Source organism: Mustela nivalis (assembly GCF_964662115.1).
Source record: "Mustela nivalis genome assembly, chromosome: 3".
NCBI classification, from domain to species: domain Eukaryota; kingdom Metazoa; phylum Chordata; class Mammalia; order Carnivora; family Mustelidae; genus Mustela; species Mustela nivalis.
In genome coordinates this window covers 42,925,668-42,950,115 of record NC_139022.1, presented here as the reverse complement: position 1 = coordinate 42,950,115, position 24,448 = coordinate 42,925,668, and the positions used below count along the sequence as shown (strand labels likewise).

The following is a 24,448-nucleotide window of genomic DNA, read 5'->3' as shown; positions in this document are numbered from 1 at the left end:
AAGCGAGTGAGTATGCATTGGGAAATTTGTCTGGTTAACTCCTTATGGATAAACGTTAGTCACAAGCATCCCTCCCCGCCCCCCTCCCCGACTCTCGCCCCCAGCACCCTCCCCACCTCCCGACTTCCCGCCTCTCCAGGGCTGGTGACCTAATAGCATTTTTCTTCATGCATATTTTGGCGTCGCCCCATGGCCTGGCTGCCTTCGCCTGTCTGAGTCTTTTGAAATTCCTGCATGTTCGCCCCAGATTAAGCCGAGTGTGTCTCAGGATGTGTGTTCCGTTTTGTTCTTTCCCCTTAACGCTCCCTGTGCAACGTGTCTGGGGGGAGGAGGACAGGACGGGGAGGGAGGGGCAGAGGCGAGGAGCTGTCCGCCTTGCACGTTTCCAATCGCATTACGTGAACAAATAGCGGAGGGGCTGCCGGGCCAGAACTGCTTGTGTAACTTTGCAAACGTGCCAGAAAGTTTAAAATCTCTCCTCCTTCCTTCACTCCAGACGCTGCCCGATCGCCGGGGCCACCGCGCCGCTCCCCGTCGCCTTCCAGAAGGACTGGGAAAGAGGAGACAGGCGGGTGCCACGTCCCAGCAGCTGCCTTGACTGGACGAGGGTCTGCAGCCCACCCTTGGTGTTGCTTGTAGGGACTGAGATACCCGCGCTCCGCCCGCCTCCCCGGTTGAAGATTTCTCCCTCCCTCACGTGATCTGGGCCCCGTTTTCCTTTTCTCCGACCAACGACCTCCCGGAGTGGGGACAATCAGGCAAAAGGCAGCGATGCGCTTCGCTTGGACCGCGCTCCTGCTCGGGCCCCTGCAGCTCTGCGCGCTCCTGCGCTGCGCCCCGCCGGCCACTGGCCAGCAGCAGCCCCCTCGCCAGCAGCCGGCGGCTCCGGCCGCCTGGCGCCAGAGGATCCAATGGGAGAACAACGGGCAGGTGTTCAGCCTGCTGAGCCTGGGCTCGCAGTACCAGCCGCAGCGCCGACGGGACCCGGGCACCACCGCCCCGGGCGCGGCCAACGCCGCAGCCCCGCAGCCGCGCATGCCCATCCTGCTGCTCCGCAACCGCACGGCGGCAGCACGCGAGCGCGCTGCAGGCTCGTCGGGGGTCGCCGGCCGACCCAGACCCTCCGCCCGCCATTGGTTCCAAGCTGGCTACTCGCCGTCCGGGGCCCGCGATGCTGGGGACTCGAGAGACGGCAACCGGACGGCGCTGGGAGAGCGCCCGGCGCTCAGTAACCTGCAGCCACCCAGCCGCGTAGACGGCATGGTGGGCGACGACCCGTACAACCCCTACAAGTACTCCGACGACAACCCCTATTACAACTACTATGACACGTACGAAAGGCCTCGGCCTGGGAGCAGGTACCGGCCCGGATACGGCACCGGCTACTTCCAGTACGGTAAGCACCCCCAAGTTGCAGAGGCAGCCGCGCACCCCTTCCCCAACTCTGTGGCTCCCCAACGTGGCTGCCTGGGCGCGGCAGGCCTTAGTCCCCGCTGATCCGATCCCTCCCCCTGCGCCTGCCGAGGCAGCCCTGGAATCTGGTGCAAACCGCGCGCCTGGCCCCTCCTGCTCTCTTTCTACTTTGCTCTGCAGCCCTGGGCCTCCCCCGGTCTCCTGCTTTCTGTAGCCGGGTTGCGTGAAGGGTGAAAAGTAAGGGACATGAAGGGACCCGGAGCTGGGGGAGGGGGCACTGGGTTGTCTCACAGCCACCTCTCCCCATCGCCTTCTGACGTTTAGGTCTCCCGGACCTGGTGCCAGACCCGTACTACATCCAGGCGTCCACGTACGTGCAGAAGATGTCCATGTACAACCTGAGATGCGCTGCAGAGGAAAACTGCTTGGCCAGGTACCGGCGGGGGTCTCCGCGGCCTGGCTGCCCCATCTCGCTTCAGGCGCCGTTCCTGTGCCTGGTTCTGATCGCTCTTGTTCCACGGAGACAGGAGTTGGGAAGTGGGGCAAGAGCTGCGAAGTGGAATGTGGTCTCCTGGGCTTGCGGACCTGGATGGAGAGTTAACATTCTGAAGATTTCTGTGGGTTCTTTCTTTCAAACTGTGACACAAATCAGGGAGATGGGGGCAAACCCTTATCCTGGAGAACTGGGATCTCATGCTCTTTTTCCAAGATCCTCAAACCTTGGAACCAATGGTTTCCCATAACTTTCTATTAAAGAACTGTACAATAAGGTGGAAAAAAATATTGTAATAGAAGAGCTTGTTAATGACCCCTTAAAAAAAAGAGGGCTAACTTGCCGGTGGGGCACTCCTCTTCAGCAAATGTTAGGTTTTCTTCTTTGGTTTGAGGCCACAATTTAACTTCGTTGTTTTGATATTACTTCAGCTGGAATTCGAACATAAGCAAGAGCTTTGTTTTTCAATCAGTCCTAAAATAAAATCATAGCAGTTTGGGGGATGGAATTCTCTGACTTTGCTCCTGGGAAACCAGCAGAGGGAGCAAAAGATGTTTTGATAGGTCTCATAAAAATTTTTCAAGTGGAAAGTGAAAATACTCAACAGCATGTGAATATATATTCACACAAAATATTTTAGAAGGGACAGAGTAATGTTTATCTGTTCAGCTGTATAGTTCTCCCACTCTGACCCTTTATAACTGTCAGGCCGAAGGAAGAGAAGAAAGCTGAACTTACCATTTTTATTCCTTGCATCACTCGCTCCCTAGGATATTTTTACAGTCATGCCATTGTTTTCAAGATAGCGAAGTTACAACATTATTTATCTAATCTGGGTGTACACTTCTAGAATTATTACCCCACTTTATATTTAGGAAAGTGTTTAAAAAGAAACCTATTGCTGAATTCAAAGTTCTTATTAAGCACATAGGATTTTTTTATTATTTGGGATACTTTCTACTCATTCATGTGGTTAAACAAGAAATTATTATAAATACAGAATTTACTTATCACATGTACATTTCTAATGCCAATTTTATTACGCTTTTTCACATTTTAATTGCAGATTTCCATAGTTGTCGTTCATTCACTCATTCAGCAAATATTCACTGTACTCTGGCCACTTGCCAGGTGCCGTTCTAGTACCTGGAAATTCAGCAATAAACAAAATATGCAGAATGCCTCTTGCAACTGATAGTCTAGTTGAAGGTGGGAGGTAGTTGCCATTAAAAAATGGAAAAGGTTTTGCTTTTGTCTTCAGTTAATATCCTGTGAAAGTAATAATGTCTTCTTTTTCAAAATCACAGCTCAGCATACAGAGCAGATGTTAGAGATTATGATCACAGGGTGCTGCTAAGATTCCCCCAAAGAGTGAAAAACCAAGGGACATCAGATTTCTTACCAAGCCGACCGAGATATTCCTGGGAATGGCACAGTTGTCACCAGTAAGTGGATGGGCATTCCGGGTACTTCTGAGTGTTTTCCTTTTTCAGAGAGTTCTTGATGCATAAATGCAAAGTCTTATTTCTAGAATTTTCTCTGTGTAATGTGACAATATCAAGGGAGTCTATTTTTAAGAACACACATCAACTACCAGATCCTGTTTTTAAAATGTTCTAAGTTCAGCTTATTAAAACCGCTGATAGGATACAGCAATTGGCTTCACTAGAATTTTATTCCAATGTACTACAGGTAAGATTTCTAAAAAAGCTTGTTGTAGACAAAAATCATCTATAGTTAGCTAGCATATTTTTAAAAATTATTGATTTGAAAGAGAGAGAGAGTTGAGGGAACCAGTGGGAGGAGGGGCAGAGGGAGAAGCAGACTCCACAGAGAAGGGAGCCCAACAGGAGGCTCAATCCCAAAACCCCGAGATCATGATCCTAGCTGAAAGCAGATGCTTAACCGACCGAGCTACGCAGCTGCCTTACTTAGCATGTAATAAAAACCACAAGTACTTATCAGAAGGATTCATACACCAGTCTCCAAGAAAGATAGAGATGATATACTCCATGAGCGGAGAAGGACCTACCTCTATATTTTAAAATGCCTGTGTCAAACCCAGGGTAATTGTCTGTTCTGTCCTAAATTTAATGATCTCTATATAAAGTGATTCTATAATTTGCCTTGGTAACTTGCCTATAGGAATCCCGGTAATGTCGGGAAATACTGATGGATGTCCAGAAACCTTCTGCAACTGGAGCCAATTTTTTCTTGTTCTTCCCTCATGTGAGAAGACACACATCTCAGGACCTTAAATGAAATGAGAAAGGCAGATATGAACACCTTATTTTCTGATAAAATAGAATTATTTTGTATCTAAATAGAAGTTTATACTAAAAAGTTTATACTAGTATAAACGATATGGGGAAAACATAGCAGTACTTTTCCTTTGCATTTTAGTAATGGTTTTACATTTTTTAAAAATCTCACAGAAACGTCCCAAGAGTCATGTGCTCTTCTTTTATTTGGAATAAAACATCAGGACCGCCAGCCAAAAGAAACAGACTAGAGAGCATATGGCAGGTTTTACTTAAACACAGATCATTTAGTGTCTATTTCTACTTAATATTCAAAGATAAAACAGGGTGGAATAGGAAAACAAAATACTCAAAATAAGTCCTTTTTTCTTATAAGCAAAGTTAAAGACTTACAAGTTTGATAGATGGTCCTGGGGGGAAAAAGCCAGCATGAATCTGGCTTTAAGAAGATAAGTGGGATCTCACTTGTAATGTGGAAACAAGTGTGGGAGGCCGTGGGGAAGTCATCTCAAGTCCTCATGACTTTCTCTGTGTGTTCTTGACCTGTGTCTCTGTGTTGTGTGGGACATCAGACATTATCACAGCATGGATGAATTCAGCCACTATGACCTCCTTGATGCCAGTACCCAGAGGAGAGTGGCTGAAGGCCACAAAGCAAGTTTCTGTCTTGAGGACACATCCTGTGACTATGGCTACCACAGGCGATTTGCATGTACTGCTCATACACAGGTGGGTTGGCTCCCTGACCTCAGGAACCCACAGGCTTCAGAGAGAAAACAGTATGGTCTCTTTTTCTTTCCTCCTGCCAGTCCTTTATAAACTGTTTGATGTAGGGGGTCATCTCATCAAGATGGAAAATAATTGGAAAAAGGAAGTTGGTTGCTTGATGACTCAAATTATTATCATTAAAGTATTTATTTTTAGAAAGGGTGAGAAAGGACAGGGAGGGGCAGAAGAAGAAGGAGAGCAGGAACCTCAACCAGGCTCCAAGCCCAGAGTGGAGCCCGACTTGGGGCGTGATCTCACAACCCTGAGATCATGACCTGAACTGAAATCAAGAGTTGGACATTTAAGTGACTGAGCTACCCAGGCACCCCAAACTCAAATTATTTTTAAAGAATTTCATCATTATAGAAGGTCAATGTGCATAATCATTGTGTTCTACAGTGAAAAGCAGAGGTTTAGTGCCTGAGTCAATTGGACTGGTTTCCAGTATCTGCACTCATTCTGTACTCTTTAACTGGCTTGGTAAATAATGGTGAAGACACTTCTCTTTTCTCACCTTCAAAACCATTCTTGCCTCCAATCTTAAGCTAGAGAGAGAATGGTGATTGGGGTTAGCCAAAGAGAGAAACTAAGTTTCTTAAAAAGCACTTTAAAACCGGTTTCTTTTAAGCATGCAAATGGGAGCAGAAGGACACAATTTCTTTCTCCACGCATATGTAGTTAAACCTACAGTATAATTGATGTCAGATGTCCTTTGGATGGATTTTTAAAAAAATAGTGCTGACCTAAGCAGTGTGTATGTCTTATAATGGGAAAATGTGTGTCAGTTAAAAGCTATGCCAGTATTTCCATAAGAAACCTTCATTTGTAAGAGGACATTATAATTTTTGTCCAGCCGAAATCTTGGCAAGGAGCAGTGAACGTACATAAGGCAGGACATAAGGGGAGCAGCAGCTGGCAGCTTGGGCAGCACATTCCAGGGCTGTGGCAGGAAGCTTTTTAGTGACCTAAATGTTACCACTGCTTCTTTCTCTGAACTTAAAAACATCAGAGCAATTGGAGGGGGCAAGGTTCAATTCCACATGCTCTGGGGGCAGCACTTACTCTCTAACTAAAAGTTGATGCAAACTACCCACACATTACACATATGTGGGCAGAGAGATTCCCTTTCTGCTCAGCGATCTCCATAGTGGCCACCCGCCTGGGCAGGGGCCCTGGAGTTTATTCTTTCCATTTAGAAAAAAAGGCACTCTAGGCAGCTTTTAGTTGAAATATTTGACTTTCTGTCTATAGGTATTTATGGCACTTCTGGTCTTCCAGGGAGACCCCATCTCATTTCCTTCCTTATTAATCATCTTCTATGTATGTCCCGTTTAACCACTGTTCACCAGGTCTTGCTTTACAAGTGATTGGCGTATTTATGTTTTTCACTAGACTGGTGTTTCTTGAATATGGACTTCATTTAAAGGGGCAAAACCACTCTCACAAAGCCCCAGTGTTGACTTAGAATAGTCGTATTACAAGGTTGTTAGAATGTATCCAAACAGAAAAGTAGATATAACTTCCTTAATATCTATACTTCCATAAAACTCCTAAGTTCTGAGCTAACAAATTGACATTTTCAACATATGTGAAACTGGAAACAGTTACAGTGACCTCACTAATTTAATGTAAACATCAGTTCTCTTTTGCTAAAACAGCTAATTTAGATGGCATTGGCTAAGGCTCAACATTTCTTTTCTTTTTCTTTTTTTTTTTTTTTTTAAGATTTTATTTATTTGAGAGACATGAGTGGCAGGTGGGCAGAGGGAGAAACAGGTTCCCCACTGAGCAGGGAGCCTGACATGGGGCTCGATCCGACGACCCTGAGATCATGACGTGAGCCAAAGGCAGAGCTTAACTGGCTGAGCCAACCAGGTGCCCCAAGGTTCTACATTTCATCTGTTTTTAAAGTTTGACCTTGGGGTGCCTGGGTGGCTCAGTGGGTTAAGGCCTCCGCCTTCAGCTCAGGTCATGATCTCAGGGTCCTGGGATCAAGTCCTGCATCGGGGCTCTTTGCTCAGCAACGAGCCTGCTTCCCCCTTCCCCACTCCTTCTCCCACCCCCTCCCCCACCCCTGCCAGCCTCTCTGCCTACTTCTGATCTCTGTCTGTCAAATAAATAAATAAAATCTTTAAAGAAAAAATAAAAATAAAGTTTGACCTTGAATATAGGACATGCCTGATTTTTTAACAGCCTTAAAAATTCCCATTACTTGTTCGCTAGTTCAAATAATCAAAGTTAAAACTTAACTTAAATCCTGCCAGCTGAAGTACCAATTTCAGCACTCTTTAAAGCTCTTTTGTTCACCTGAAGGTAAGATCAGCATTGTGGTGTTGTTTAAAGTCTTAAACACATAGTAGCTCATCCAATGGAGGTATGACAAAGCCATGGGAGGCCGTAGGACTTCTTGTTAGCCACAAGTAGCAACATTTAAGATAGCTAATGCTTACTGAGTATCTAATATGTGCCAGAATCAGAATTAATGTGCTGGGCCCAGAAATTGAAAAATCTTTATATGGTTCTCCCCACTGAAGCACAGGTACTTTTGAGGTTGGCCTGTCTGTGTTATTGTGTGTTGTGTGAGAGCACAGGACTGTGCCATTCTTCCCCAATCCAGCAAGATCCACACAAGCATCACTAGAATATGCTCAGAGGATTTTGCCTTCTCTTTGGTGACCAAAGTGATCTTAAATGCCAAAGAAATTTTGGGAGCCAAAATGAAATAGCAGTAAGACTTAAAATGATTCTAGCATATGCTTTTAAATTTACTTTAGATTAGTATTCAAATGGAAATACAACAATTCAAACTTCTCCAGAAGAACTATTGGAATCAAGAAGATACCTACAGACTCCAATTTGAGCACATTTCCCCAGATTGTAACTTTCTGGAGAACAAGGACCATATCTTACTGGAATTTTTCTCTTACCTGCCTATAGAAGGCACTAATTTCCTTACTGAAGTGAATATCTTAGCAAATGGAGTGATGTGGTGGTATTAATTTTCTGAGGCATACATTCATCCCTTTAATTCAATAATGTCTTTCAGTGGCAATGTGAGAGAGAGAGAATAGTGTGGCTGGGACCCAGGGACCCTGGGCCCTGAACATCTAAATGGAAAGCCAGCTCAGCCACTTACTAGCTATAATATCCTTGAGTGACCTGATTGACCTCAAAGTGACTCGTTTTCCTCACCTGCAAAATGGGGATAAGAATAGTACCGATTTCATGTATTTGTGAAAAATGAGTTTATAGATGTAGCATGTTTAAAACTGCACCTGGCACATGCTGCCTACTTTATCAACATTAGCGACTCAAAAATGCAACAAAGACGCCACCCTCAGGGAGTTTCTAATCTCTAGCAAGATAGATTCTTAGACGGTAACATTATAATACAGAGCATTAGAGAACAAACACCAAAAAATAGGGGCATTCAGAGTAAAAGGAAGGTGATTTCCAAGAGAAAGTGGGGAGGATCGTACTGAGGTCATGAGAGACAGGTGGATTATTACAGGGCCTTTATTCCCGAACTGGTGATATTCTAGAATTTTGATGGAGGCCTATTCTGTCCCTTAAGATTATATTTCTCACTGGTGATTGATGACACTTTTAAGAAGCTAGATGTACTACTACTTATATTAGTCCTGTATTTTTTTAGCTGGAGGTGCTATAAGGCTGAGTAATATATACTTCTCAAAGGAGATGCAATATAAGTATAGTTTTATGTCAGACTCTTATAAGTACTAACTTAAAGTTTAATTTGCAAATGATAATCATATTCTTTAATATATTCTAACCATATGCCACCTTTTTACATTTTCAAATTTTATTTGTTTTAGGGGTTGAGTCCTGGCTGCTATGATACCTATAATGCAGACATAGACTGCCAGTGGATTGATATTACGGATGTAAAACCTGGAAACTACATTTTAAAGGTAGAGACCTTTGACAATAGAAACCTTTCATTTATTTTGACTGCAACTCAATGGGCTCCCCCTTCTGAATACACTTTTCAATAATCACGATCCTGCAAGCAATTCTATGTCTCCCTAGAAATATTTCTAAATCAACCTACCTATAGGAAAAAGATATTTTAAGGAACTTGGGGGAGAATGTAGACCCTCCTTCTATAAGTTCTCCAGAATTTCACCACTTCCCTTACCTTTAAGATCCCCTCCCTGCTTCATCTAGTTGAAGCATTTCCTTGTTCTAGCCCTGTGGAAATGGGAAGAAATTAACCAGCAAACACTGCTGATGAAATCTGAAATGTGGATGATGTTTACATTGCCTAGGTCAGTGTGAACCCCAGCTACCTGGTGCCTGAATCGGACTATTCTAACAATGTCGTGCGCTGTGAAATCCGCTACACGGGACACCATGCGTATGCCTCGGGCTGCACAATTTCACCGTGAGTCCTATTCTCCTAGTTTAGTCATTCTCTTCTCAAAGGGTTTTAGTTCACTGACAGGCGTTATACATATGTCTGTTTCTTTTCTTTTTTCTTTCTTTTTTTTTTTAAGATTTTATTTATTCATTTATCTGAGAGAGAGACAGTGAGAGAGAGCGTGAGAGACGAGAGGGTCAGAGGGAGAAGCAGACTCCCCGTGGAGCTGGGAGCCAGATGCGGGACTCAATCCCGGGACTCCGGGATCATGACCTGAGCCGAAGGCAGCAGTTAAACCAACTGAGCCACTCAGGAGCCCCTCTTTTTTCTTTTTTTAAGTTAATATTTTTATTTTTATTTATTTGAAAGCAAGAGAGAGAGCAGAAGCAGGAGGGGGTAGAAGGAGAGGGAGAAGCAGACTCCTGACTGAGCAGGGAACCTGACCCAGGATTTGATCCCAGGACCCTGAGATCATGACCTGATGGGGGAAGATGCTTAATTAACTGCCTGAGCTGCCCAGGAACCCCTACCTGTGTCTGTTTCCATTATTACTGCAGTTTCTTGTAAAATGGTCTGTGCTATCACATAATTAGAGCCGATCTTTCTTTGCTGATGCTAGAAAAGGTGGTGGGGAGATGTACTCAGGTTTTTATCAATCCAAAGCTTAGCTTCTAAGATAAGACATACACACAGAACACACTGTTTACCCCAAAAAGCCTGTGTGGTGGCTGAATATGTAAAGCATGCGATACGTAGTGTGGATGACCTTGTGGGATCCCAAACAGTTGGATTTCCTGTTTCTCTGCCAGCGTCCATGAAGCAGCTCTGAAGACATTCCTAGAGTTCTTTAAAGTGTCTTTTGAAAATCACTGCCTTAAAGTCCGCCCATTCCGTAGGAACCAAGATTTTACAAATTCAAGTTCCAAAACCACAAGTACTAGAAAAATACCCTATACAAAGGAGGGGTGTGTGGAGGTCCCTCCACCGTTTGCTTAGCCCTGAGACCCTTCTGGGAATAAAATCTTGGAGGGAATCCCAGCATGTGAATATTAACAGGGGTGATACTGGGATGAAAGTAATGGAGCAAAGTTAGGTAGTTTAATTGGCTTGTCTCTGTGCTCCTCCATCCTTGAAGCCCTGTCTGCTCTAGTGTTGCGGGATTAGCGAGCCTAACCACCTGTGTCCCCTGTGACTGAGACCAACCATGAAAACACCTTTAGAATGACACTGGATATACATCAACATGGGAGGAGCACCAGTGCCTCTGGGGTCACGTGGGGACTTGGCACAAAGCTACACCAGCAACTTAATACACATTTCTCCTGGATACACAACCCAGGACACTGGTTGGCCACACGTCAATCTGTAGTTTGTGGGACTGCCCAAACTCACCTCAGCCTGGTTGTGCAGGTTCTTCCCCACCCCTGGGCTCCTGGCTGGGGGTAGGTGAGGCTTCCATAGAGCAGTCCCTTTTCCAGAGACATGGGCATGCACTGTGGCTTGGGCTGCATTCACCTTGGAGGGAGCCCTTTCCTTCTTCCATAAAGGAGCTGAGCCTGTGCTCGGCAAGTGTTATCACAGCTTTAGGGATAGACGCAGCCTATGATGGCAAAGGGACAGCATCGAAAAAATATGACCACATATATCCTTCTGAACGTGCACACCATGCAGAAAACCTGGCTGGGTTTATGGCCCCTATTGTGTGGAGCTGATCAAAGTAGAAATGCAAATCCTCAGCATATAAGTGTCATTGAAGCTAAAATAAATGAAAATAATGTCAAATACATGGATTAATTAATTTGTCTTAATTTTTAGGATTCCTTATTCACTCATTTTCTTTATTCATTGGCTTTCTCACTTTTGAGCTATGTATTTATTGAGGTCCTACACGAGGTATTCGAGAGTGAGGCGAAGATAAATATGATTTCTGACCCCTCCCTGTCCCTTGTAGCTGTATTACACCCAGACTCTTGTCTATCACTGCAACCCTGGGTTTAGGCTGGCCACTAAGTGTAGTCTCTTATTCAACACTCCAACAGGAGACAAATGACCCTCTCCTTCAGGGAACTTAGGATGAGGAAAACTGAGGGGCTGAGAGAAATACACATAAAACTGTAATAGAGAGACACTATGAAAATTCCATGATTGGTAAGATAAAATGCAGCAGAAACAGAAGGACCTCTAGGTGACCCCCCGGTCCAATGGCTGAGAACAAGTCTGGAGATGTGACTCTTGTGGCATAGAATGTTTTTGAATGGAATCTACTGAATTGGATATCGCCAGGTATTTAGAATAAATAAAAATGGTTACATTACTCCAGCACAAAGTTGTTCTTTTTGTTTTGAAACCAGTTGTTACTGACTGTGACTATATTGTAAGAGGGGTTGAGGTAACATTTTAATAAGCCATATGGATCAGATGGAAATATGGAAATGAAAGGACCCATAGTGATTTGTAATCAAATAACAAGAACCACTCTATGAGGTGGGAAAAAATAATGAGAGATGTGCAGCCCTTGAGAGGGGAACCCTCGCCTTCAGGAGAATGATGCCTGCCTCCTTTATTCTGACCTTCACTTCTGGTCTCCCTTGCTAAGGATCAGCATTCAGAGGAAGGAGACGTCTCCTCTGGCTGACATTCGGGAGTGGCTCTAGGACAGCATGTGAGCTGGGCCTTGAAGGCTGAGGAGGACTGCACGGAGGGTGGCAGGGGGAGCAGCTCAGGAAGGGAATGCCGGGAGGAGTCAGTACCACCGGCAGCAAGAAAATGCAAGGCATACTTGGAAAACCCAAACTTCTAGTGTGGCTAAGGAGTTAAGATTTGGGTGAAAAGGATGGAAGAGTAAGTTGGGACCTGATCAAAAGGGAGCATTGACGAGCAGGCTAAGAAGTCTGAACTTCAGTCTGAAGGCCATGGGGAGTCTTTGAAGCTCCTTCAGCAAGGAGGGTAGCTTGCCTAAAGCTGTGTGGTCAGTCTGGTGGCTCTGACAGCAGCCAGCATATGATTCCCTTGGTGATGTTATTGTACCTTTTTAAGCCATCAAGATCTATCATACCTCAGTTCGCTTAAAGTTTTCATGCTAATCACATACTGGAGAACATTCCACTGGTGTGTAAAAACGACCCAAGAGGACAGTGTATACCTTTGATGATTTCATGCTAATCACATACTGGAGAACATTCCACTGGTGTGTAAAAACGACCCAAGAGGACAGTGTATACCTTTGATAGATCTACTCTGCCTCTTTTTTTTTTTCTTTTTTTAAAGATTTATTTATTAGAGAGAGAAAGAGAGAGTGAGCACGAGTGAGTGCCTGGTGCGCGTGCATGTGCGCTGGGGGAGGAGCAGAGGGATCCAGAGAATGTCAAGCTGACTCCACACTAAGCATAGAACCCAGTGCTCAGTCATTAAGCCTCTACCTCTGGCTCAGGTCATGATCCCAGGATCCTGGGATAGAGCCCTCATCAGGCTCCCTGCTTAACAGGAAACCTGATTCTCCCTCTCGCACTCCCCCTACCTGTGTTCCCTCTCTCGCTGTCTCTCCTTAAAAAAAACAAACAAACAAAAACAAAACAAAAAAAAACACACACAAAACCCAGTGCAGGGAAGGGATTTCAGGACCCTGAGATCACGACCTTAGCGGAAAGCAAGAGCTGGATGTTTAACCACCCAGGAGCCTCAGCTCTCTCCCTCTTTTTCCTCATTGTCAACAAAATGTATGAACTGAGGGACTGTGACCCAGTTCAGTTTTATGACCCTATGATTTAAATTCTCCTCTCACAAAACTTAATATTTGGAAATCACTGGTTTATGATTTGGAGTGCTTAGTTTTTTTACATGGGGATCTATGATCACAGTATAAAAACCGTATTGGATTGGCTGGCTTTGACTCAGTCTCTGCCTATTAAGGCATCCATCTAGGTCCAAAATCGCCCTGGGAAAGGAGTAACTTGAGATGGCACAGAGGCCAGGGACCTGCTTCTAGATGGATACGCCCCAAACCATGGAGTAAACATGCTCCATGGAGTAAACTCCTCTGGACGGGGCTTCTGTTCCTTTAAGTCCTGATTTACTCTTGATTACTTCAGAGGCTATTTCTTTTAACTCTAAACATTAAGTCTGTAGGTATCAGGCATACACTTTCTGCAGCTAACAGAGTCACTTCCTTCAAATCATCGTTAAAATAATGTATTAGTGGGTAATTTCATAGGGTGACTACTGCATAGGTGGAGGAAAACTGCTACAGATTTTTTTTTAAAGGGTCCACGTTAAACTTCTCTACTGTACTCATTCATAATATTATCAAGTTATTAATTTGTCTTATTTTGTTTTCTTAATCTAGGTATTAGAAAGCAAGCCAAAACTCCCAATGGATCAATCAGTGCCTCGTGTTCTGAAGTGGGAAAAAATAGATTAACTTCAGTAGGATTTATATATTTTGAAAGAGCAGAAAACAACAAAGGAATTTTTGTTTGGACTGTTTTATAACAAAGCACATAACTGGATTTTGAACATTTAAATTGGCCTTACTTGGGAAATTTTTAATATTATTCATATTACTTTGTGAATGAACAGTGTTTCCATTCTGTAGATGCAGACTTTGGCTCTTTGATGGATATCCAAATTTTCTTATGCTCCTTTGGAAATTATGGTGTAAAGGGGAAAATAACATTTTAGCGAATGAGCCAAAATTACCATTAACTGAAAATTTTCTTAACTTCAGTGAACCATAACAATAACTGCTTGTATTTGTCTTCGCATAGATTAATTTAGAAAGGAGGCTCCTACTGTTCAAGTAGATACAGACACATCTGGTGCTGAGGAAGGAACAAACATTACCATTGGTGTCAAGAAATATTACTATATAGCAAAGAAATCGCAATATATGTACTCAGATAGTTACATCCCTATATAAATTTTTATGTTTACATTTTAAAGTTAGTAAACTCCTGTCTTTCTGTTTAATGTACAATTTCACTCTGACTTAAGTCAGCTTTTGTTTCGGAACAAATTAAGAAACTGAGCTGCCCAACTCCCGTCTGACATTCGTTGATGCTCTCTCAACTCTTTAATTTTCCTGTGGGCAGAAACCTTGTAAGTGGCATTCTTAAAATCACCATTCTGGGGACTGGTGTACGGAGGACAGTTTTGTCTACGGGAAGTCATTCTGATGATAGATGCAATATATTTAGAGAAACTATGTATGCGCTTAAGTAAGTATAACAGTTAATTGCAAAATTTTCCTGGTTGACATAAAAATCATACAAACAAGTCCCCCAAACCACAGCTGTCTCTCAAATACTTTAAAACATTAATGAAAAATACCTTTGGATTTTCAACTTGTCTACATTTTTTTTAATGTTCCTCTTTTTAAATGAAGAACGCTAAAAAATATTTGAATAATCCAGAATATATAACATAATATCTGGATATCGGAACATTATCAGGTCATCCAGGACTCAGTAATATATATGTATTTTTTCTGTGTTGTCTGAAGTATAAACCAAAAAGCATGTAACATTACATAGTTGAGGTGTTGGTGAATAAGGGGGAAAAAATAACTTTCTGTAAAACAAACAACTATGCTGCATAATGAGACAGCTGTGATTTTATTTTAAAACTGTGAAACCATGTGCCACAACAAAATTTGGAAAATTGCCTTTTTTTTTTCCCTAGTTCCAAAAGTTGCAGAGAGAATTCAAGTGACACTTTTAAGTTAGTGGTGCTTAGGCAGAAGTCTTCCTACATTACCCAGTATAAAAATCTCAAGTGAGAGATTTCTAGTTTGGTAGAATTTAAAATTGAGTTGGTAAGCCGGTATCATACATCACAGAGTTGTGAAGTCCACACCAACTACGAGGAGTCGTTTCGCACTAGTGCCTAGTGCAGCAAAGGGGGCTAGAGACGGACAGTCATCCGGGGTGGAAGTCAACCTCATCTGCTGGGGCACATACTGACCAATGGAGAATGCAACTTGATAGAGACCCAGAACTTCCACTGAGCTAGTATCTGAGCTATGGAGTAACTTCTTTGATGTACCTCTTTGCCTTAAGTTGCTTATTTAGTTTTAAGACTGTAGAATGATCCTTTCAAGTCATATTCTTTCCTCATAGAGATATTTTAATATACTTCCTTAAAAACAAAAACAAAAACAAAACTACTGTCAGTATTAATACTGAGCCAGACTGGTATCTACATATTAAGGCCTATCATTTCATTGAGATTCTTACCCTTGTAAAAACGCTATTACGGCCTTGGGACACATATGAGAAGACATTTGCTATCATTCACTGAGCCTTCCATCTGTCTGTCCACCCATCAATATTTGAGGGTCTGATACATGTCAGGCACTTATATGGTAGGCCTTGGGATATTTAAAAAAAGCAAAAACAACAACAACAAAACACACAAAAAAACACCCCATCTCCTAACCTCAGTAAGTATAAAAAAATGTCATTCTTACCCTTTAGATTCACCTTATGTCATTTTTAACAGTTATAAGTACATGTCTAAAAATTTTCTATTTTTAGCACTATTGTTTTTCATGACCATATTTTATTTTAAAAAATAAGTTAAAATAAATAGTTATATGCATGTATGTGTTACTAATAATTAAAACTATGTTTTCAATCCTTGAAATGTCTGCCTCTTAAATATAACACCTACTATTGGGTTGATTTTGAAAAAAAAAATTCAATTAGGATGCTAAAGATTCTTTCTTATTCCTTATGTAAATATTCCTTCCTTTCACTACCCCTAAACAATCCCAAACAACTCACAGGTATTGATTTAACACTTGATATTTTTGAACCTCAAGGGATCTCTCCTCTGAATAACCATAAAAACTCGCATATAATGATTAACTGGTAAAAGTCATCCATTAATAAAATTTAAATAAAAACCCTAATCCAGTCTTACCAAATTCCACATAAGATATTTTTATAATAGGAAGTAGAAGTAAACCTAAGAATGTTGAGTACTGAAAAGGGACTGGCTTTTAGACTAACAAAGACTCTGAAAAAAATGGGATAAATAGGAAAGTAATTTATTGATTCCTTCCATATGCCATTTTAGCAGTTTCATAACTATTCAGACTGTAGTCTGGATTAAAGATGTCTCTGAGGCTAGGATTCAGTCTCCCAATAGTACTATAACATGCGAATCCACAACTATCCACAGGAATTCATTGCCCATTTCCAGGAAATCTTTATTTTTTTACATAGTAATTTTTTTCACAATCTCTATCATCTAATTATTCACTAAGTATTATTTGTAACAATGAACATTTTTTTCTCTCTCTGAAATCTTTTAGGAAATTCACACTTACAAACATCCCCAATATTCAGATTATGGAACAAATGCAGTGCACTAAAATGACTGTGGCAGATGAGAATTCATTTCCAGCAAACTTTCTGAAAATGTAGACAATATTTTGTTTAAACATAACTTGTTTTGATATTAACCGTACTGTCACTGATAAGTAAAAATTACCCCTTTTCTATACTTTTTATGTTTAGAATTCATATTCACAATCAACATATTCAATCAATAGCTCAATTTCATTCCCAACTACCAAATGTCCTGGGCCACTTTTGAACACTTAGAGCATTTCGTTTATCCTTCAAACCAAAATGGTGCTGAGATATTTCAACTTGAATGTAAAATGTATTAAGTCTTAGCTCACAGGTTATAAACTTTTAAGCAATATATAGCTGCTTGCTACAAACTAAGTGACATGTGATCTGGTATTGTAGTGTTTTTAATGAAGTTTTACTTTCTTCCAAAATTTTCAGGTAACCTATTTGTAAAACATATGTAACTTCTTTGAAGAGCTCTTATTTTAAATGCCCAGACACTGGCTTTATATTCTTCTTTACACGCTCACATTCTTTTATTATATGCTTATATTATGGATTGCAAGATATGTAAAAATGCCTTGAATAAATGATTTCAAGTGTCTGTAGTGGTCATTTGTTGTTAAGTATAAATAAATGATAGGACTTTCACTTTAGGTTAAACTCTTAAAACCACGTCTATGGTTGGTGGTTTTGCTTAACTGCTTTTTGTATCAATAAATTGTTTAATGAGCTCACATAACTTGAAACTTGTTTTTGATGGGTAAGAATCTAGCTGATGTTTCTTTCTTCCTTTTTTTCTTTTTAAGAGAGGGAGTGGAAGGTAGAGAAGGAAAGAGAGAACCCTAAGATGTTCAGCCAGATGTGGGGCTCAATCTCACAACCCTAAGACCATGACCTGGGCTGACATCAGGAGTTGGATGCATAACCGACTGAGCCACCCAGACGCCCCTCTAGCTGATGTTTTAAAAAGAAACTCATATATGAACGGATCCTAACCTCAGTCACCATTACCAACAACATCTAGGGATGGAGAGCAGGTATTAAGAAAAGAACCACACTGCACAAAGTTTATAAGAAATATACCTGAGCCTAAATACTCAGCAGACTTATAGTTATTATAAGCAGTTATTATAAGCAGACTTATAGTTATTATAAGCAGTTCATTATAAGCAGTTATTTATAAAAAGAGAACCAATACTGGGGTGCCTGGGTGGCTCAGTGGGTTGAGCCTCTGCCTTCGGCTCAGGTCATGATCCCAGGGCCCTGGGATCGAGCCCCGCATCGGGCTCTCTGCTCAGAAGGGAGCCTGCTTCCTCCTCTCTCTCTCTCTCTCTGCCTGCCCCTCTGCCTACTTGGGATCTCTGTCAAATAAATAAATAAAACCTTTTAAATTACTGTGATAGCAGTAATCCTTAATTAAATGTGTACCAGATTAGGTTGGAAACTGGTAACCTGGAAGGGCAAAGAGGCCCCAAACTGTGGGCAAGTGCTTTGGGGGGACAATTTGCTAAATTGCTTCACAAAAGCAATTTACTTTTAACAAGCTCTTGCAGGTAAAATGGATGTGAGGGTTGTCAATGGAATTCTGCCAATCTGAGTTGTACAGTATCTGTGACAGTACCGATTCCATGCTTCCTTCACCTGCTCAAGGCCAAGTGCCTAAACATACTTCCGTTACTAATGAAAAGATGATTTCTTTAGTCTCATCAGTGGTCAGTGTTTCAAGCACTGTTCATTCAACCAAAAGCTCATGAACCAAAGACAGGGTAGGGAGGATCTTTCCTTCTGCTAGAAAATTTGACTGCCTTAGGTTACTTATTTATGTAAAGATTTTATTTACTTATTTATTTGAAACACAGAGGGAGAATATCAAGAGAAAGCACAAGCAGGGGGAGCAGCAGGAGAGGGAGAAAAAGGCTCCCCACTGAGCAAGGAGCCCAGTGCGGGGCTCCATCCCAGGACTTTAGATCATGACCTGAGCCAAAGGCAGACACCAACTACCAACCGAGCCACCCAGGGGCCCTATCATTTTTTAATATTTCTAATCCTTGCCAAAGATATTAGTATAGGATTAACACAGAGTCTGAATACTCACTTAAAGCATGTGTACAGGAATTCCCATTTTGCAAAATATGCTACTAGAAAGAATCCCATAGAAAAATTGGTATGGGAGACCTTACCTCTATGGTGGAGATACATATTCCCATGTTAAAGAATCTCAGAACCCCTGAACCACCTTGTCTGTGTTATCCAGTGTTTTCAAACTTGTTTTACTACAAAAATCTCTCTCTCTCTTTTTTAATGACACTCGTTATTCTGTTAAACCATTTATCTTGGAAGACTTTGGGATATGACATACTAAGTATCAGTTCATAAAAATGAAATCATTTATAAATTAATTAAAACAAATATATGATAGTGGTAGTATTGGGGCTGTGGGACATAGAAACACCTAAAACCCACTAACTTACTGCTTGCCTTGCATTCTAAAAACCTAATGGTTAAATGAGATCCTTTCAGAGAAACAATCATTTTAGTCTCTAAACCATGTGCTAGTTTAGAAGGAAAAATAGATCTTTCCTATTTTTCAAATAACTTGAATGCTTTATGTACGCCTTACTAAAATCTCTCCTCTCCCAGATATTAGTTGTTTATAACACTCAGGGTAAGTCATTCATTTTCTTCATTCATCTTGTGTAACTGAAATAATTTTGTAATATGTAATAGTGTAATTTAAGTAAATTTCAAGTAAATGTTAATACTCCCCACAGTGGGCAGGAAGAAACAAGGTTGGAAATGAATGACTTGGAAGGATATATGCATATATTTATAATTAGCTGCCAATAATTTGCTGCTTAACTAAGGGAATAGGCACCAAATCAGAAGGGAGAGGAAAAATAAAGTCACAAACCAAAAGGTGAACCATCAATTCAAGGACAAAGGATGTGCCTATGCCACTGTTAGAAAGAGAACATTGCAGGGCACCTGAGTGGCTCAGTCGGTTGGGCACCTGCCTTCAGCTCGGCTCATGATCCCAGGGTCCTAGGATCAAGCCCTGCACTGGGCTCCTTGCTCAGGAGTGGGGAGCCTGCTTCTCCCTCACCTCCCCACTTGTGCTCTTTCTCATTATCTCTGTCTGTTTCTCTCTCTCTCAAATAAAGAAATAAAATCTTAAAAAAAAAAAAAAGAAAGAGAATATTGCTAGTTCCCGATTTCTAAAATACCAAATCAAGATGGAGTTTATGACAAGTGTATATAACAAGAACTAAGGACAAGAGTAATGATAGAGACTGACAAGAAACAACTCCTTTTTTTTTTTTTTTTTACAAATTATTTAAATAATATTGGATCTTCATCGCACTTCTCTTTATGGAACTGAGGCAGAAATTTGGAGCCTGACAAATGTGGTGCCAATATTACCAATCCCGCAACCCGTCGTTTGCAAACAGGTGAATTATACTACTATTAGCAAACATCAGAGTCAACTACTTTTGGTTACTATAATGACATTAATTTTTTTTTTTTAGAGGAATAGTATTAGGAAAAAAAAAACTTTTATAACAATCTATATTTGGGTTGCTGCTGGAACTAAATTCATGGATATACCAACAACCTGGTAATTTTTCACTTCATTTTTGTTTTAAGGCTCTTTGGTTTTTGGTAACAGAAATACATCCTAAACTTGCTTAATCTAAAAAAGAATTCATAAGCTCATCTAACCAAAGAGAGGAATGGCAAAGTTAGGGTTTGCCTAAGGAGAAGATGTTATCAGGAAAAATCAAACACCATCAAGGCCCCATTTTTACTGCCTTTTTTCTGTTTGTGTGTCAGTTTCCTTCTCATGGTTTAGTTTCTCCATGAGGATGGAAAAAAAAAATCTTGTCTAGAGATAACACATCTGAGTGCTCGTCCACCTGGCTTGTTGATCAGAAAGAGAACAGCATTCTCTATCACGGAAGTGTGAAGATCCAGGGAACAGCATTTCATCGGCTCAGACTCAGGTGTGCCAAATCCAGACCCATGTGGCTATTACAATGAATCTAGACTGAGTCAAGTGCTCATTCTTGTTCAATCACCAAAGTCAAGGATACAGGGTCAAGTAAGAGAATGGCTGCTCCCACCCAGACACGTGACTGCAGTTGGCTTTATCCTTACTAGTGAGAAGACTCTACGACTGAGAAGACAACCACACTGGAATTGCAAAAAGGAGGGTCAACCCAGAGAGCAAAAGGGAAAAGAACAAGAGGAAAAGCCATTGTTTTTAGGTTTTGCTCCTCCAGTTTCTACCCATTCCTGCTGACCCCTCTCCCATCGTTCCATCTGTTGATAACTCTTGAGCATCAGTTAGAGGCTTTCTCTGGCAGGTATACTTTGGGGAGAGGGCATTGCATTCTTCATTTCCATGAGTTACATTGTGCTTTTAAGACAGTTACAGTCCCTATAGCATGGGTACAGTTCAATGGTAGCAAAAAGACAGAAGGAATACTCAGAGAAAAGTAGGACAAAATTCCAGAAACAACTGCAGTGGTAATGAGAGGTTTGGGTGAGAGTAACTAGCCGTCAGTTATGCTCATCTTGCTCTTAATATTCTAGTGTTCACACAGATCTTCTAAATCTAGGGTACAGAAAAATGGACATGTGGTTGATGCTGGGGTGAGGCAGGGGTGGTGCACAGGTAGGACAACTCATCTCAGAGGTGTCTGAACCTGAGTCTGAGAGTGTCGGTGCTTGGGCTGAATGTGCTTTGCAGATCAGTGATCTAAGCAGATGAGGTCAGAGGGATGAGAACAAAAACATACACGTGGTAAGGCTTCTTCCCTAATTTAGGCAACTGCTCTCTGGAAAATGCCCTGCCAAGCCAAGATTGTATCTGAGGTTCAGGCTGACCAGGGATGCTTTTTAGTCTCTGGGGAGCTGTCCTGTTATTGTTCTGGAATTTGAGAAGGGTCAACAGGAGCAAGGCACACGTAGCTTTATTCTCAACCCCTACAACCCCAGTTTCCTCAGGAGAATACTCTGAGTATTAGCGTTGTGGGAAAAAAATGATACATTCTCCTTTTCTCTCTCCCCATGCACAGGATTTCACAATTTAGCTACAGGGGGTTCTCCGGGCTTCTTTCTCAGTAATCAACAAGAGGTCAGCCTAAACACTTTAACCTCAGATACTGGTCTCATTGAATCTGCTAGGAAAAACAAAAAACAAAAACTAAAGCCCCCCCAAAAAACCAAGAATCCAAGACTTGGACTTTACCCTATCAGAACACTTTAGATCTTTACTCAAAATCAGTATTTCCATCCTGTTTCCACTTAAATTATTTAAGTTGGTGGTCATCAATCAATAAAACCCACGGAGGTAATCACTAAGGTAATAGTTTTTTAATATCAGCAGAAATCTAGTTAGTATTCAAACTTCGGAAACTGTCTCATAACTTTTTTTTTTTTTTAGTTAGCGCATTTAAACAGGATCAAACAAGGATGTCACATTGGTTATTATATGCTTTCCATCTCTCTTTTTAAAAAGATTTTATTTATTTATTTGACAGAGAGAGAGATCACAAGTAGGCAGAGAGGCAGGCAGAGAGAGAGGTGGAAGCAGGCTCCCTGCTGAGCAGAGAGCCCGATGTGGGACTCAATCCCACGACTCTGAGATCATGACCTGAGCCGAAGGCAGAGGCTTAACTCACTGAGCCACCCAGGCGCCCCTGTTTTCCATCTCTTTAGAAAATATTTATTTCCCTTTCATCATTTTTCCTTTGTCTTGTTATGAATGTGTATAGAAAAAATAGGGATTTTTATAGAATACTTATTGTCTCAGAATTTTCCACATTCTAGATTTTGGAGTCTGTATCCTAGTGGTGTTACTTAACCAACTTCTCTGTTTCTTGTATTTCCTATAGAAACTCGGATCTGGAGGCTTGACCTCCAGATGCAAGTTAGGTTCAATTTGGGAGACCACGAAGACTTGTTAGGTGGTGGTACCTCCTTCATATCTGCATTATATGAGGAAGCCCAGGGTGCCTCCTGCTGTCTTTTTGTGAAGTTAACTTCGATCATGGGTTCGGTGCTGTCAATCTGATCCACCCACTGTAAAATACCCCAGCACATTTTTAGCTATTCATTTCAGCAGCCATTAATGATCACTGCCAGATCTACTTTCAAATTCTCAGAATCACTGTTTTGTTTTGTTTTTGTTTTTGTTTTTAAGAACTGAGAGTATTCCATAATGGTTATATGGTTTTTCATTTGAAGTGAACTACTTGTTTCTTTCATTAATGTACTTCATGAAACTTGATAACTAACCTTTCTCGCCCCCTCCTTTGAGTAATCTGAGATAATTCTGGAACCTTATCAAAGACATTTAAGGTGCTACGCTCTTTCACAAGAAAAGCCAAGACGTTGTTTTTGGAGCTGTTTTCATTCATCGTGTGTGTGTGTTTCCTCCATTATTGTCAAGTGGAATTTTAACCTCACACAAATCATCTGTTGATTTGAAATATCATGGGAAAACTTTGACCTAGAACATTTTCAAAGAGGTTACTGGAAACACAAGAAAGCTAAGGACACTTGGCAAGGTGGATATATTACATACTTTAAGTCTCTACACAAGTACGTAGCTTTCTTCTTCCTCAGACTTTTCAATTTTAAAATCGGTTTCTCAATTTCCTGTATCCTGAGTGTAAACTAAATCTCAAGAACCCTAACTATATTCAAGGCCTGCCTTTTCCCCCACTTCATCAGTTCTGTACCCTACCATTTTTGTGCATTTCCCTTCTAGTCAAACTACACAATTCACTATTCCCCTTAGACCTCTTGCCCCTCAAGGTATAAATTACTTGCCCTTTGGACACACAGGAGTTTTACCTCTCTATATACTTCCACCATAAAATTTAAATTATAAGCAAAGTCGTTAAAAGGCTACTTATGTTTAGAAATGATTACTTGGCAGCCAGGTGAGTTTTTCAAGAATTAATAGCTAATATTCGCAGAGTGCTTGTCAAAGAACCCTATGGGTTGTGTACAGAATTCTATTTGTAAATGTGGCAGAACCATGTCTCTGTTTAGTTTGTGGTGTTCAGTGTATTTCTCACCCACTTGTCTTTCTCACTTACACTCATGAGGTTATTTCTCTACTCCTAGTTCATATTCACTCGGGAACCAAGACTCAAGCAAACCGTAGCCCTGGAGTATCAGGTGAGTTCCTACAGGCATACTTGAAGGGCTGTTTTCTCTGACCTCAAAAGAACAACTAAAACTGGAACTGGAAAGAGGAGAGACAGAGTGGAGTGGGAAGCCAAGATGGAGAAGGAAATGGTCAGAAGGAAGAAGGACGTAAACTTTCAGAGGTTTTGGGACCAGAGTGGAAGTTTTTCTGATTTTCCTCCTATGAAGAACCTATCACTCCCTACTCCTGGACACTTGTGGGTTCTCCTGAAGAAAGGGATAAGGGAACTTGGATCCTTTCTATGAATATGGTGGCGTTAAAAGAGCAAACTGAATAAAACTCTTGGTGTGACCACAATCAAACTGAGTAAAATCCATGGGAAATTTCCCTACAGATGAGGCAATGCTAAAACCAATGTTAATTTTATTCCTTTCTTTCCAGTTAGCTACACCTATTAGTTTTTTTTATTTCAAACTGTAATGGCTTCAACTTCAACTTCTACTTTTAAGCAAAAATGTACTAATGATGTAGTAACAGCCACCCTTGTTATGTTTCTAACTTTTAATATTTCTTCACTAAATACAATGTTGGCTATTAGTCTAAGATGCCAGT

At 41.3% G+C, this 24,448-nt stretch overlaps 1 protein-coding gene across 2 annotated transcripts; it reads left to right on the top strand.

Annotated features, from left to right (window-relative positions):
* Positions 1–343: 343 nt before the first annotated feature.
* On the top strand, positions 344–17,275 carry LOX (lysyl oxidase; the record flags this gene model as incomplete). 2 transcript variants are annotated; one of them, XM_082723403.1, is made up of 7 exons in its annotated part: positions 347–1,396; positions 1,738–1,846; positions 3,214–3,351; positions 4,740–4,896; positions 8,772–8,867; positions 9,225–9,340; positions 13,659–17,275. In XM_082723403.1, exons 1-7 carry the CDS (start codon positions 772–774, stop codon positions 13,663–13,665), a joined length of 1,248 nt encoding a protein of 415 aa, XP_082579529.1. In that variant the 5' UTR covers positions 347–771. The 2 variants fall into 2 exon arrangements, with proteins under 2 accessions (XP_082579530.1, XP_082579529.1); XM_082723404.1 differs by lacking the exon at positions 13,659–17,275 and having other exon boundaries at positions 344–1,396; positions 9,225–9,344.
* Between the last annotated feature and the right edge of the window lie 7,173 nt (positions 17,276–24,448).